Source organism: Apium graveolens, chromosome 4, assembly GCF_009905375.1.
Source record: "Apium graveolens cultivar Ventura chromosome 4, ASM990537v1, whole genome shotgun sequence".
Taxonomy (NCBI): domain Eukaryota; kingdom Viridiplantae; phylum Streptophyta; class Magnoliopsida; order Apiales; family Apiaceae; genus Apium; species Apium graveolens.
In genome coordinates, this window is record NC_133650.1 from 60,304,978 (window position 1) to 60,321,900 (window position 16,923).

A 16,923-nucleotide genomic window follows, 5' to 3' on the forward strand; every position below is an offset into this window, starting at 1 on the left:
CTAATTCAATCACTTGCTTACCATTTACAATGCGTAGTTCTATGCAAATTAGAAACTCCTTTCTAATTTCATTTACTCTGGCCAGAGATTCCTGAACTAGCATAAGTGTATCAGCCTTGAACATTCGCTTCCTTCACTAGAAGGGGTAGATCCTTTATTGATCATACACTATCTTCGTGTACAAATTCCTATACCCAGAAGAGCCCTAATAATTGTCCCTGGAGACTAAGAACTAAACCAAAGCATAGTTCAGTGTACACAAGATGACTATGATGACCTCAAGTCTAAGGATACTTGTACAACTATCACTAAGCGAACAACTGCTGACACGTGAGTGAACTCCATCAGTTGTTCAGCTGGGCGAGTCATGTTCAGTGAACTTATTCCATAATAAGCACCTACATACTAGCTATAGTGTCACCACACAAATGTCTATGAGAATAGACATCCTTCATAATGAAGCAAGCATAAAATGTACCGATCTCTGCGGATTATTAATTACCAGTTAGTAATCCTATGACCAGGAACTATTTAAGTTTAGAGTTATCATCTTTTTAGGTCTCACTATTATGATCTCATCATAATCCATAAAAAGCTTTACTCTAAACTATGGTATATCTTATTTAAACACTTAAATAGATAGAGCCCGTAATAAAAATAATACAAGTCTTTTATTAATATCAATGAAATCAAAACAAATTACATAAAGAGTTATTCCTAAATCCTAATACCTGATTGGACTTAGGACATATTCCTTTCACCCAATGCGAGTCAAGAGCAACTTTTGAACCTGGTTCTGCATGAAGATTCTCCGGAGTGTCACACCAATTTTTTTGCATAATCCTCGTGAATTCGCCCCCATAAATTATTTTTGTTCGAATATCGACCGGTGATCGGATCAACAGTTTGTCGAGCCCACGAAACACATAATTGTAACTCTTCGGAAGGGAGCCAATTAATACCCATTTTTTAAATATATATGTACATTTATATAAAACAGAAAATTTGTAAAAAAATAGAAGTGTGTAAAAATTTATGTCATAAGTGAATCTAAAATTTGTAATTTATAGGACACAAAATATGACCGTTAAAAATTAGAGATATAGTTGTTAAAATTTGTAACCGTTATATAGCAGTTGAAACACCACAAAATCATGTGAAAAGCAAATAAAACAGAATATAAGATATGGACCCCACTAATTGATGGTATCGATTAGTCCATCAATATTTGATGGAGAGCGTGATGAATTGATGCTCTATTAATAATTGATGGAGCAAAAAAGCGGGCATTACATTTTTACAGAAACATTAATATATCTGCTGAATTGCTTTCTTAATCCAAACCCGTGCATATGCTCTAACAGTATTAAATAAGTATAGATTTGAGATGACATTGACTTGAGCCCATGATTATTTAAGCAAAGTAGGAAAGTATGTCTTATTTAGTTAAGGGCTCAAGGACGACTCCTCTTATTTCTGTTGGATAAAAACTAGAGTGGGGCTCAGTTCCGGCCTGATTCGTTAAGAAAAAATTAAGCTCATCTCATTTAGGGAAAAATTGGGCTCCTCTCTTTGGCTAGGTTACTGCCTTTGCAGGACCTTTGTTTATCACTTAGAAATATTTAAAATGAATGCATATATAAATCTTACATTGTCAACTGACTATCCAAGCGGCCATCAAAATTATGTAAACCTATAAACAATCAACTTACATAAAGCTAGAGAACCTTTAGACTTCATGTCTGCGCTGATGAAAGCTCAAGCCAGATGTATAATAAAGAAGTAAAAGACAACATTTTTTTTACGCGATAACTTTTAGTGGCGTTTAAAAAAGGCCATTATTTGGTTATACACGATATCCTTGGCAGTGGTCCCTAATATGAAATCTGAATGTGCAAAATCTTCAATGTACTGAATGTTTATCTTGTCTACATCATGCAATTTCAGATTATCAAGCAACTTCTCAACATCCTTAACATCCGAAAGAGAATCTTGGCCCCCATAACTCAGGAAAAGAGGGAGGTCGTGCGGAATGTTGGACAAGTTGTAGACAGGAGGCTGAGAATCACCATAATGCTTTTGGTTGAAGTCAGTGCTTCCATAGTCGTATTTAGCCAGTCTTCCATCTCGAATGGCTGCAAAATTAGGTAGTTTTCAACACAAAGGTAACTAGTTTAGCGTTATATTGTATAGATCAAATTACGGATCAATTACTATATTACTAGGAATGCTAGTAACTGTTGTAAACGATCAAACAGTTATAGATATATGTATAAGCTGTTTAGAAGTAAGAACATAGAAATAAAGTTTGTGCTTGTCAAAAGACCACGCAAAATTATTTTTTTTATTCTGCAGCACTATTACATATAGAAAGCTAAACAACTGACTACCAAAAAATCAGGGACTACATGCCATGACTTTCCTTTAACAGACTCCATGATCCCTGTATTCTTGCTACTGCTTATTCTACCAAATCAATCTACTTATTCGACCATATCAATTTACTAACGACTAGAATTGCATAATAAAAACAAATAAGTTTAAGATTATAACTCCAACACTCTCCCCCTTAATCTTAAACTCTCAGACAAGTTCCTTTACTCCCAGAAGTTCCCTCATTCTCTCAAACTTGATGGTGGACAGTGCCTTTGTCAAAATTTCAGCTCGTTGATGTTCACTAGCTATGTGCTTTATGACTATTTCCCCACGCTCCACACACTCCCGAATGAAATGATAACGAATACTAATATGCTTGCTGCGCCCATGGAAAACAGGATTTTTGGCAAGATCTATAGCTGACTTGTTGTCTATGTATAGAACAATTGGCCCTATGCATTCATTCATCACCTGACTTAAAACATTTCGAAGCCACATACCTTGACAAGCGGCCGCTGTGGCAGCCATGAATTCGGCCTCACAGGAGGACAAAGCTACACATTTCTGCTTTTGAGACATCCATGTGATCATGTTTTCATTTAAATAAAACACCATACCCCCAGTACTCCTCCTGTCATCAATATTACCTGCCAAATCGCTATCTGAATATGCCGTTAGAATGTTATTACCTCCCTGTTTCGAATAGATCAGTCCGTAGTCAAGCGTGCCTTTTATATATCGAAGTATCCTCTTTACAGCATTTTGATGAAGAACAGTTGGTCGTTCCATGTAACGACTTACCATGCCAACAGCATACGAAATGTCAGGCCTTGTATGAACAAGGTAACGAAGTCCACCCACCATACTTTTATACTGAGTCGTGTCTACTGGTTTACCTCACTCATCTTTGGTTAACTGTTCTTTTGGGTTCATCGGGTACTTGGTGGGATTGCATCCTATTATTCCTGCCTTCTCCAGAATTTTCGTTGCGTAACTCGACTGCTTTATCTCAATATAACCCTCCTTTTGCTGAACTTCAATTCCCAGATAGTACATTAGCTTTCCCAAATCACTCATTTCAAATTTTGAGTTCATTTGCTTCTTGAACTCCTCAATGATGCCCACATTAGAACCTGTGACCAACAGGTCATCTACATAAACTGCGATTATCAACTTTTCACCTCTTACTTGCTTAGTATATACAGCATGTTCATACGGGCAACGCTTGAACCCAAGTCCCAATAAACAGCTGTTGAGTTTCGCATACCAGGCTCGAGGGGCCTGGCGCAATCCGTACAAGGCCTTCAGAAGCTTATATACAAGATGTTCTTTTCCCTCATTTTCATATCCTTCCGGTTGAGCCACATAAACCTCTTCGTTAATTTCACCATTCAGAAACGCAGTTTTCACATCAAGATGATGCACTTGCCACTGATTTTTTTGCAGATAAAGCTAGTAACAAGCGAACAGTCTCCAATCGAGTCACAGGGGCAAAAATTTCATCAAAATCCACACCATATTCTTGAGCGTAGCCTTTTGCTACGAGTCGCGCTTTATGTTTCACTATTTTTCCGTCTGCATCTTTCTTCAGTTTGAATATCCACTTTAGGCCTATGGTCTTGTGCCCGTCTGGAAGTTCCGTTAGTACCCAAGTTTCATTTTTTTCGATGGATTCAATCTCCTTGTCCATTGCTTGTTTCCATTCCCTTTTTTTAACTGCTTGCCCATAGTTTACAGGTTCTTCCATGCCCACTAAAAGTAACTCGTCCTCCACTTCTACTACCTCTGAATTATTGTAAATATCATTAAGAGTTCTGTACCGCTTTGGCTCGCTGCTATCATCATAGTTGTCAGAATTTTGGTAGCTCGATGGTGAGTGAGGAGGTGTTGTTTCACGAGCTTCCGAGATGTCATCATTTTCTGCACCTTCTTGCTGAGACTGCTCGATATCTGTATGCATTTCAGGAACTAAGAAAGACCCAGCATAACTTTCTTCCTCTTTTTGTCGATTCCAAGGCCAGTGTTTTAACTCATCGAACACAACATCCCTACTTACATATACTCGTTTGTTTATAGGATCAAACAAGCGATAAGCTTTAGTACCTGGTTCCTTTCCAAGATTAATTACTTGCATACTTCGATCATCCAATTTTTTTATGTGCACATGTGGGACTTTCATATGCGCCAAACATCCAAAAACACGGACATGACTAATATTTGGCTTTGAACCTGTCCAAGCCTCATAAGGTGTTTGTCCAGACAGAGGTCGAGTGGGTAACCTGTTAAGTATGTAAACTGAGTGCCGGACTGCCTCCCCCCATAATTTTGATGGTAACTTTGTTTCTTTCAAGTAGCTACGTGCCATTTCAACCACTGTTCGATTTCTGCGCTCCACAATACCATTTTGTTGGGGCGTGTATGGGGCCGTATAGTGCCGCTCAATCCCAATCTCTTCACAATACGAAGTGAATTCCCTTGAGGAAAACTCTCCTCCTCGATCTGATCTAAAAACCTTCACTTTTTTTTCATTTCCATCCTCAACTTTCGCTCGAAATTTTTTAAAAGCACTAAAAGCCTCGTCTTTACTTTTGAGTAAGTATATCCACATGACACGACTGAAATCATCAACAAGAAGGAAGAAATATTTGTTACCTCCAGCAGTTGCAGGTTCAATAGGACTGCACAAATCACCATGGACTAACTCTAGGACTTTGCTGGCCCTGTAGCTTGATTTCGATGGAAATGACTTTCTTGTTTGTTTCGACACCAAACATCCCGTACAAACATCATTTGGTTGAATAATGTTTGGCAGCCCATACACCATTCTATCCTTATACATCAAAGCAATGGATTTGAAATTGATGTGCCCCAAGCGTGTGTGCCACAGGTACGCTACTTCTTGAGATCTAGAAAATAAGCACTCTGGCTCAACATTCTCAATGATTAACTTATACAACCTGTTGGAAGATCTTTTTACCTTCATCAATAAATCTCCTTTCTTCTCATAAACCCACAGATAGTCTCCATTTAGCACGACTTTATTTTCTTCCTCTGACAGTTGACCTAGGCTGATTATATTGCTGCACAAACTGGGTATATAATAAACATCATGGAGTGTACGTTCCTCACCATTTTTACATTTAAAGATTATTGACCCTTTTCCTTTTATGTTGACTGTTGATCCATCCCCGAACTTGACTTGACCATTTACTCCCTCGTCTAGAGTCTTGAATTTTGACTTTGCACCCGTCATATGATTGCTAGCGCCGTTGTCCAAATACCATACATTAGATTCCACTCGTTTTTCTTTGTCATTTATTATGAGTTTTGGTCGCATCCCCTGTTCATTCAGCAACATTAAACCGGCATGCTTTGCTAATAATAGCGCTGGTTCATCATCATCCATCCTGGATAATTGGACCTCCTGTGTCACTTCTCTAGTACGACGGGGTTTTCTGCACTCCGCTGCGTAGTGTCCATAATTGTTACAATTGTAACATTTTATTTTGCTTTTATCCCTTGCACCTCGCCCTTTCATGTAACCAGTGGACTCTACTCCAGTTTTTCCAGTTCGTTTTAGCCACTCTTCTCTGGTCAATAGTAGTTTACACTCATCCTTCTCTTTCTTAGCCCATTCATCCTCTGTGAGTAGTAACTGACTGCTAGCACCTTCAGTATGGCCTTTCAATCTTTCTTCATGTGCCTTAAGAGATCCCACAATCTCTTCAACCGTCATAGTCTCCATATTCCCAAATTGCTCCAACGTTGAGGCTATTTGCAGGAATTTCGTTGGTACAGCTCTTAGTAACTTTTTCACCACATAGGATTCATTTATTTCTTCTCCGAGTGCCCTGATGTTTGTTACCAGTCCACTGAGTCTCATGCAGAAATCATCAAGCTGATCATTGTCCTTCATCTGCAATGATTCAAACTCCGTTTTCAAAGTTTGGATCCTTGCTTTTTTAACTCTGTCGGCTCCTTGGCACAGAGTTTTGATAGCTTCCCAGGCGTCTTTAGCCTTCTTTTTGTCTGCAATCGAAAGTAAACTCTCTTCTGGTATTCCCTGGTAAATCATGGCCAGGGCAATCTTATCAGTCCTCTCGTCTATCGTAGCCTTTGGATCAGTTGGTTCTATTGCCTCCCAGACTCCGTGTGCTTGCATAAACACCCTCATCTTTAACGCCCAAGCAGTATAGTTGCTTTTGGTTAACATCGGATAACTCAAACCCATAGATCCTCCCTTCATCTTGTTTGCGTCCATCGTTGCTTTTGACATAGACACGAACTATCACTTTGAACCTTAATGCTCTGATACCAAGTGTTGTAAACGATCAAACAGTTATAGATACATGTATAAGCTTTTTAGAAGTAAGAACATAGAAACAAAGTTTGTGCTTGTCAAAAGACCACGCAAAATTATTTTTTTTATTCTGCAGCACTATTACATATAGAAAGCTAAACAACTGACTACCAGAAAATCAGGGACTACATGCCATGACTTTCCTTTAACAGACTCCATGATCCCTGTATTCTTGCTACTGCTTATTCTACCAAATCAATCTACTTATTCCACCATATCAATTTACTAACGACTAGAATTGCATAATAAAAACAAATAAGTTTAAGATTATAACTCCAACAGTAACTTACTTAACTTACTTTGAGCTAGATGCACCAAATTCTTAGTTGCTGTAGATTGAGGCTCATTCTTCAAAAAAAGGTCAACAGTAGTGGTGTTGAGACAGCAGTTCTTACCTTGAAGAGATTTAGTTAAGTTATGACTACATGCCTTTAAAAATATAAAAAAGGATAAATATCAAGTAAGCTACATTGGCTTATTGAGAAATACAGATGGTAATTAAAACAGAGTTACCTGTAAGTGCAGTGATTAGATCTAAACAGTTTACTTGCGGATCAAGGCACAAAACCTTGAGAAAGTTGGCTACTGGCTCACTGCGATAGTCAAGAAAACAAAGGGAAATATGGTTTAAACTGCCACATAAATTTTAAATTTCTGATTTATCAATAGAGTGAAGGAAAGCTAGATCAGACAGTATTATAAGATGATCAAAACTTCATAACAATTTAAGTTTTACCCTTTTGGATTGAATTCTGCAAAACCGGCTATTGTAGTAATCTGTTGAAAAACCATGATCAACAATGTAAGATATAAACTTGGCCAAAAAAAAGGGTATAGGATATAATAAATTGTACTCTAAGAAACCGGCTAAAAATATATCATAATTTTTATTTATAAATTAATATGTGTTGCCGGAGTGCATTCATAGCTACTTTTATAATTCCAAATGTGATACTTTGCCCATTTGCGAGTACAGGAGAATAGTTGACTAGTCTCTTAATCTCGGGATTTAATAATGTTTGGAATAAAAAAAAGTGCAGGAAGTGCAGAGGTATGTACTTCACCAACAAAGGCTCTAGCTGCAAGAACACCAAGGGCGGTGGTCATATGGTTCAGGTAAGCAATTGGACTTAGCAGTGCTGCTGATTTCACCTTGTCTACATGTTTTCCTTCCGAGAATGAAGTTAGAGCTACTAAAGTTCCCTGCCCAAGTAAGAATGAAGTTAGAGCTACTAAAGTTCCCTGCCCAAGTTTAACGTATCATCAACTCTATCATTCATGTGTAGCAAATTTAACTCATTAACAAATCACCTATGGCAACTGACTGTAGACAATTATTACTACTGAGACATTAGATAATCTTACCAATGAGTGGCCTACATAATGAAGCTTTTGCCCTGTTTGTTCATACACAAAATCAATTGTGGCTGGTAAGTCATGAGCGACCAAAGCATCCCATGTCCAGTCCCAATAATCCTGTTAAAATCTGTAACTGTTAGAATGTTTCTGTAATGTGCGTACACTATAGAATTATGACCTTGACAGTGATCTTAAGTATAATTGCATATGTGTATTTGTAATTTAATGGAATTTACGTTCAAATTTGTATTCACAAAATGTACTTCTGCTAGTTAAACTAGAAACCGTTATAATCCTGCATAGTTGCCTAAGATCGCCATCAAGTGAGTATTCCTTTTACATAAAACAGGTCCCATGAAATCTGCTGATATTTGTTATTGAAATTCTACAGTGAAATTCTGAACGGTAAGCCGGTAACTCAAAATCAGAACAGAAACTACAAAGGAATAGAATATTCAAGGGGAGCAACACCACACAATTATTTTACCGGGTTACTGGAATCAAGGGATACATGTCTTCGGCTATATCTGGTGCCTCTAGTATTAGCAATCCACACATCATAACCATTATCAGCTAATATTAGTGCTAGAGATTGGTTAGCTGGATTGAACAGCCATGTCATTCCATCCTACAAAAGAAAACGTAATAGAAAAAATTCATTTATACTAAACTATGCATCCACAACATACACATTGAATTCCAATTATTATAAACATGGGATGGAATACCAAAAAATTATTGAAATACGACAAAAATTGCATAACAAACATCTGCGGACGCAGAATTGAGGCAATTATGTTGCTAAGCATAGGACAAGTTCTTTAAAACAATCATGATTAAGTACTAACAACAGTTCATAGTGGAGTACAGTGTCTCAATTGGTTGATAACTAAAATGTTCTTATATAAATATGTTGTGATGATTAAAAAACGTTTGCTACAACAAATTTACCGCGGTCAGGAACCTAAATTTCTGGGATCCAATAAAGTTAGTATATATTCTAACATTCAATCATTTTCAGTTTTTGTAGCTAGTAGGCTAGTCATATTTGTCTTTTTGGACAAGCTGCCTTAAGAATCTGCCAAACTCTTCACGGGAAAATGAGTTGTTCACGGGGTACATAGTATGTCTTGTATGTGCTGATATATATTTTATTATCAATAATTTTATCTTTAAACAAGAACAGTCATGACATATATAGTATTAATCATGACAAACAAATGATAAAAATCTAAAATAATAAAGCTTAATTACCACAAGAACCCCGTGCTGCAGCAAGACAGGCTGCTTATTACTTCCACCAGTTTTACCTTGTGGGAATCTTTGCAGACTCAAAATATAGCCATCAGCTGTAGTAACCTGCACATAGAAAGTACTCAAAACCAAATGTCCCCTGACAAAATGTAATCATAAAAACTGGAGGTACAAAATTTTAAATAGTTGAGTTGCTAGTAGAACATACATCATACTCCTGGCACTTGTAACCATGCATGATCTCCGCAGCGTAACATATACCAGTTGATTGTGCAGTGTTAGCTTGATCATTGGTGGTTTCCGCCAAAGCATGATGAGAATATGTTAGGACTACTAGAGCTAAACAAGCAGTTAAGTTAGATGAAGCTTGGAGACTCATCATCTCTTTCTTGTTGGGTGTTGGAGACACTACTAGAGTAGTATTTTAGAGGGAAAGAGTAAATGTGTGTGAATGATTTACACTGCAAATATTATTGTTAAGAGGGGAACTCAAACTTTAGAGAAGTGCAGGAGGAGGAGGTACCTTTCATTATGTGTAGGAATGGTAATCTGTCCCACTTGTTATTTTTTTTTTCCTTTTTCCATTGTTGATTTAATTAAATTTAGATCCAAGTATCCTCAGTCTCCTTGTAATAAATATATAGTTTTGCAAGTACTGGATGAGCTTATCTAGATTCGATTTCAATGTGTCCTGGACGGTTTTATCTTTTGTCTTTTGAATAATTTATAGTTTACTAACAGTATATATCCAATTTTAACAATAGTTCTGTATTACTTGAACAAGTGCATCTGTTATCTTGTGTACAAATTCAGAGATTTGTCATAAATCATAATATTAGAAAAAACTAACACTCAAGTAGGGGTGTACACGGTTTGGCCAACCCGACCAATCCAAACCGAACCGACCCTATTTCGGCCGAACCAAACCGATTTTTTTCAACCCGATATATAGTTGGGTTGAAAAAATGTCAACCCGATTTAATTGGGTTGTATATGGTTTTCGATAATTTTAAACCAATCCAACCCAACCCGATTAAAATATATATGTACATGCTAATAACTTAATCCAAAATTATGTTTAGGACATTTACATAGATCCATATATCTCTAACTCTAAATGTAACTTATAAATTATGTGTTCATAGTTCATTTCGTAACAACAATAGATGTTTGATTAGTGTTATATTTTTTGAATTTATAATTCATTCCAATATATAAAACGTAAGCAATATTATTAGTACTTTTGATGTCGAAAATTAGATGTTTAAGACTATATAATATGGAGGATTGTAATATTGTTTTGAATTATTTTCAAGTGTTTCAAACTTTAAAACCTTATGTTTTATTATAATTTTTTATATTAATTTTGTATATTTAATAAACCGATCAAACCGATCCAAAACAAACCAAACCGAAGTATATAAATTGGTTTGGGTTACAAATTTAAACGATTTGAATTGGTTTGAAATTTTGAAAACACGAATTAATTGGATTGAGTTGCTAAATTCTCACAACCCGCCCAAACCGATCCCTGTACACCCCTACACTCAAGGAAAACTTGTACCTACTTGGGTATAAAATCAATATGTGCCCTCAGCTTTCGCAACGCAAAAGCATGTTTTTGTTGTAATGTAAACATATGATTAAGTTCTATGATTATATCCTCAAAACATGCTGCCCAATTTCTCCTTAATTTTTCTATGTTTTTGAAAAACTTGGAAGCACAGAATAAATGAATCTTCGGACAAACTGAAATGGTTAGAAAAATGGAGTTTTGAATCACAAGTTTTATTATGTTTATGATATTAATTCCAAAATCTAATTATTGGAAGGGAACTTAAACTTTTATGTATGGGTTTAAAAAAATTTATTAATAAAATTTACAGAGAACTAGAGTTAAAGTTGTAATCTTGCTTAGGCTATTTCTTGACTCTATGATTAGGTGAGGAGGCTTATCTCCCGCCTTTCTTAAGGTTTCTTAAACCTTATGTATTTTTTTCTCCTGTTTTTTATAAAAAAGCCTTTTAGCAAAAAAAAAAGTTTGTTTGGTTAGGATGAATAAAAAAAAAGGAATGAAATAAAACTTCAACTATAATATGTAGAGCTGTTCACATTTTTTCGTTTTTTCCTCCATTTCATTTCATTCCTAACAAACTATTTCATTACTAATAAACTAAACTGGAGTTTGTACGTCTCATTTTGAAAAGAAATACTCCATTCTCCCGCATTCTCATTTTTATGATAACAAATTTGCAAGAACTCATTTTTCTTTTTCCAAATCTTCCCTCCAAACTTCATTATTTATCATTAATTTTACTCTTTCCATTTCATTCTCCACAACCAAACACAACATCTATGTTTTAATATCAGCTTAAAACTCCTTGATAAATCTTTGCCAAAACAAAAAAAAAAGGGATTGACAAAATATGGACAGTAAAGAGAGTTATAGTACATAAATATATATTAATTTAAGCCATTACTATGGACAAGCTTATCTTGCTTCTTTCAGTAAAGTTACTTGCTTGCCCAGATGTGGAAGGCAACACTGCAACGACACCAAAGATTTCTCGCGCTCAGCCTTGAAATCTCCATTTGGGGCTCGTTCGCTGCTTTGCAAACTTGAGCTACAATTTGTGTCACTTGAACTACCAGATGTATCTTGTTCATCAGCAGCATCCTGTTTAGCTCGGAAACTCTGATTAAATAGGTCGGATAAACTCATTTTCTTCTCAGGTGGGGATGATTGTTTTTTTATTGCACCACCCAGGGCTGAGTCCTCAAAAAAGGGTTTGTCGACTGGTGGAGCTGCAGTAGTGAAACTATGTATCGGAGTGTTACCACGAGATGGGGTAAACTCTGCATCATATATTCAAGGTCTTTCAGAAAAACACAGTTGTCTATATTCTAATTACACTTTTACGGTGCCTATGGAAATCACATTATAATCAGTAAGCTGTCAATAAAAACAGCAGCTTCATTAGGCACAATGAAAGAGAGTTAGATTACAGCTAAAACATGCAAATAATGCAGTGCCAATGGTAAAATTTCTGTCTGCTATTTAGTATAGCCCACTGGTCTCACTAAAATATATATACATATCTTACCTCCATTAACGCTCATGAAGTCGTCATTACAATCTGAATCTAACCAGGCCTGTGAATCGAAGAAGGCTTCTTCTTTACTACCTGCATCACATTTGGTATCAGAAAGGTAACTCACACCAGAAAAAAGCGCGAAGAAAGTAGAATATAATGGTCAAGGAAGTAGAATATAATGGGTCTAACAACTTATATTTTGAAATTAAATGTAATATGCGGTATTTAAATGTCTCAGACGAACAGTGTCCCTTTATCTTTTTTTGTACTTATTACCTACCAAGAGATATGGGTCGAAAATCAATCCATGCACATTAGAATTTATGAAGGCGATTAAGAAGCAAGTTCAAAGTTCGAATTGCATGATAGATAATGTTGACAGCCAAGACTAAAGTAAAGGGTACATACATGCCTAACATGAACATGATAGCATAATGCATCATAAGCAGAGTATGAACTATAAAGATACACACAGACATGCTGAATTAAGAATCTGGACACACACCAGAATCTTACATGGAGTAACTGACAAGTACAGAAGTAGTTAGTAATAAGCATTACAACCAACACTCCAAAAGCAGCTTTGTATTTCCTAAGAGAGGCTAGGGTAACAGAATTATCAAGTGACTGCAATTTAAATGGCCACTATAAGCCTCCAGTGTTTCCCTTGAAAAGACGACTTTAAGGAACACAGTAACAGGTCATTTCAAAGTTCACGGATAAGTTTTGGGGTAGTCACAAGAACGAGAATGCCATCCAAATCTCAGAGGCACCACCAAACATAGAATTTGATTACTTATATACACTCAGCCTTATTATGCAGAAGTTGAATAGATAATGACATTATTATTAATGTAGATTAAAATATCTAGCTAATTCAACCTAATTACCAATCTGCTATAGTTTAAATTCTAGAACAAAGGTCGTTAATTTACCACTAACTATATACATCACAATCCATGCTTAGTTGAGGTTGGTTCAACCACCAAACTAAAATATTGAAATCAAAAGCTATAAACCACCGACACCTAATCTTCCAATTCTTTCCCTAGTAAAAGATCAATTATTATTACATAAAAAAACAACTAGCCAATACTCGCCAGTTAAGAAAACATAAATCTATATTGTAGTTTGTAGTTTTCGCAGTAACATCTACAGGATTCGACACATAGTAGGGTAGACACCAAAGGGGAATACTGAAATTTTTTTAGAAAGTAGATTAATGATCACCTAAGGGTTCTCCCTGTTTTATTCCAAAACAGGACTACATAGCTTAAGTTTTAAAAACAAAACTTGTTGTACCTATGCTCCTATAAGTCGAGGCTGATGGCTGATGAGGTCAACTCTCTTATACTCTCGTGCATATTAGGGTGCTTGATATAACAACTTATTTTAACAGAAAACTTTAGAAGGACACTATATTGCTTGTATATTCTAATTGTGAGGGTATTACTAAAATTATACTACATCCTGTCATCGTAAACACCAAGTTACATTAAAAGGGAAAACCATATTTGGGCATAACAACCACACCACAAAGTCCGATAAACACACCCAAATAAAAAAAGAAGCACTCTCTATAGTATAGACCACCAATGTCTGTTATGATTGTTTTTACAATCAAAACTGTTGTTTTAACTTTTAGAAAATATATGACAGCCTCCAATTAACTACCCTACTTCCTAACAATACATATTTCGTCATGTCTTCATGTGTTTGCTGTAGCAAACTGTTTTAGCCTATAAGCTCCGCAAATTAGCCACAAACCACCTAAACTACTACTGCAAAACAGAGTGATCAGTTATACAAATGAGCAGTTTGAAGGTAGTGGTAGCCTTCGTTAGTTTATATTTTAACAAAAAGCTACAAACACACACATGTTACCAGACTGAAAGAAAACAAGAAATACATCAAAACTCCAATCAAATGCAACAAACAAAACAGACTACTAAAACACACTATAACTTGATGGTGCCGTAACAAAAAAAGTTAAGAAAAAAGCAGATGATTAAACAAAGAACATACCAAGATCAGGGAAATTGATAGAAGGGTCAGGCTGTAATTTGGAACCAAGATCACCAATGGGTTTTACAGGTGAAAATATAATCTGATCAGATTTACAACTAATAGATTTTTGAAGCTTGATATCTGAGTGTTTACGTTTGTGAGATGAAACGCAAGAACCCATTATTACAAAAGTTGAGAGTTCAAGTGAAGGTGTCTGATTTGTTTAGCATTGGTAACTGTGTCAGGGAGAGAGAGAGAGAGAGAGAGAGAGAGAGAGAGAGAGAGACAGAGAGAGAGATGAAAGTGAAGTTGAAGAAACTGGTGTTTGTTGGCGTTACAAAGGTATGCATTCTTTAATCAAAATCATACAGGGAAAAAGCAAGATTCCAAAGATATTTGTATTTTTGTCACGGAAAAGACAAAACGGATGGGACCTTTTCCATGTATCAACGTACGTAAAAAGTAGATTAAATAAATGGTAATTATATTATTTATTTATTTATATTCTTACTATTTTTAAAATAAATTATAAATAATTATATTTTATTGTTAGTTTACTGTTATTGACTAATTATCAAAACTAAATCATTAATTTTTAATATGCTGTTATGATTAAATTAAATAATGAATATACAAATTATGTATGATACTCCATATGTTCCTCCCATTTGTTTACAGTTTTTTTAGGATGTTCCTTTTAATTGTTTACATTTCAAAATTTTCCAAAAATAGTAAAGTTTTTATAATATAAAAAATAACTACATTCACTACTTTTCTAAAAAATACCCACTTTACATACTAGTCAATGTGCCCGCTAGACGATGGCATGATAAAATATAATAAAATTTTATGCATACTAAATACAATAATTGGATAGTTTCTGAGGTATTCAATTAAATATAATAACTTTAAAAGCTTTAAAGTTGTTTTACATTAAAAATTTACTAATGATTATGAGTTATGGATTTATGGATATCAAAATTCAAAATTCTCAAAATGAGGAGGTTAAGGGTGTGTTTGGTATTGTTGCAGACAGTATAAGCAGCTTTTCGCTGAAAAACAGTTAAAAAACTGTTTGGTAAAATTTAAAACCTGCTTTTCGGAAAAGTGTTTTTGGACTAAAAGCTTCTAGTAGAGAAAGTAAGCCCCCCATATTTTTAGAAAAAACTGTTTTTCAGCTGTTATGGGAAACATATGCTGATTTAACCATCAAACCTGACCAAAATCATGATTATTTTTAATTTTTTGCATCAAAACATATACGTATCAAAAAAATTACCAAACAGTCATCTGATTTTTACAACAACACTTTTTTCAGCAGCACTTTTTCTAACAGCTAGCAATTTTTAACAGTAATCCCAAACAGAGCCTAAGTCTTTTCATACAAGTACTTTTCGACCCTCTATTTATTTCCGACTACTTCAATGTTAGTTACATAAATTAGTAACATCAAAGACCGGAATGACCCTAATGTGTAAAAATTTAACCTTCATTAAGACTTAGGAAATGAAAATTAATAAAACATATCATGCATTAAATGGATATTATTTTTAAATAGACACAATTTTGAGAGATCAAAACACCTAATATTCTCGCTCCTCGTCCATATTTCACTTTATTTTCAATTTTATATTATATATATATCAAAAATAAATTTTATAAAATTAAGACTATAAAGAATACTGAATTGTTTTGAATTGCCAAAAATAAAATATCAATATTTTTTAATTATTTGAATCAAATTTTAAATTGGTGAAACATTTTATGGTATTATTGTTCATTTTATAGTGATGATTTTACATTATTGTGCACTACATAATGATTATTTTACATTGTCCTATAAATAAATATTCAGTTTGTTATGTTTGATTTATTAGATTATATTTACTTATGTATAATGATTATGTATAGTATAGTTTAATTTAAACGTATTACAGTGACATATTTATCAGAAAAGACTACATTGCCACAAGAAAAATGATTATAAAAATAATAGTAATAATTAAAAAAAGTCTACCTATAATAAAAAAATTGAAAGAAAATGTAACATAGGGCATTATAAGGTATATCCGTAAAAGTCATGAAGAGCCTAATTATTAGAGCAAGTAAAAAATTGAAAGAAAATGTAACTTAGGGCATTATAAGGTATATCCGTAAAAGTCATGAAAAGTCTAATTATTAGAGCAAATTCAATGTGCAATACGTGATGCCATTTCTATAATTTGAAACCAAATGTAAAAAATTTCAACTTCAAAGGAGTTCTATACTTGGATGCAAATATGCATATATGCATGGTTCTAAATTTGAAACCAAGGATGTATTTATGCATCTAATCACATCATCAAACTACTATAAATGAGATGAATGTTGTTGTGTTTTAAATGAAACTTAGGGGAATGTGGCAAAATTTAGACAAATTAGGAAATATTTAGTATTTTAGTATCAAAAGACACTTTTTGGTGCCAAATTATA

General features: G+C 34.7%; 2 protein-coding genes across 3 annotated transcripts; both read right to left on the reverse strand.

Moving 5' to 3' along the window:
• Window positions 1–1,594: 1,594 nt before the first annotated feature.
• Window positions 1,595–9,926, reverse strand: LOC141718008 (triacylglycerol lipase 2-like). Of its 2 annotated transcripts, none has more exons than XM_074520336.1 (9): window positions 9,558–9,926; window positions 9,350–9,454; window positions 8,583–8,723; window positions 8,102–8,212; window positions 7,796–7,939; window positions 7,473–7,513; window positions 7,250–7,329; window positions 7,027–7,131; window positions 1,595–2,135 (listed from the first exon to the last, which is right to left on the reverse strand). In XM_074520336.1, the coding sequence occupies exons 1-9, from the start codon at window positions 9,729–9,731 to the stop codon at window positions 1,816–1,818; spliced, it is 1,221 nt and encodes a 406-aa protein (XP_074376437.1). In that variant the 5' UTR covers window positions 9,732–9,926; the 3' UTR covers window positions 1,595–1,815. The 2 variants fall into 2 exon arrangements, with proteins under 2 accessions (XP_074376437.1, XP_074376438.1); XM_074520337.1 differs by having other exon boundaries at window positions 1,600–2,135; window positions 7,036–7,131.
• A 1,777-nt stretch (window positions 9,927–11,703) lies between these two features.
• LOC141718009 (uncharacterized protein At3g27210-like) lies at window positions 11,704–14,793 on the reverse strand. Its single transcript, XM_074520338.1, has 3 exons — window positions 14,470–14,793; window positions 12,454–12,534; window positions 11,704–12,205 (listed from the first exon to the last, which is right to left on the reverse strand). The coding sequence occupies exons 1-3, from the start codon at window positions 14,630–14,632 to the stop codon at window positions 11,841–11,843; spliced, it is 609 nt and encodes a 202-aa protein (XP_074376439.1). The 5' UTR covers window positions 14,633–14,793; the 3' UTR covers window positions 11,704–11,840.
• Between the last annotated feature and the right edge of the window lie 2,130 nt (window positions 14,794–16,923).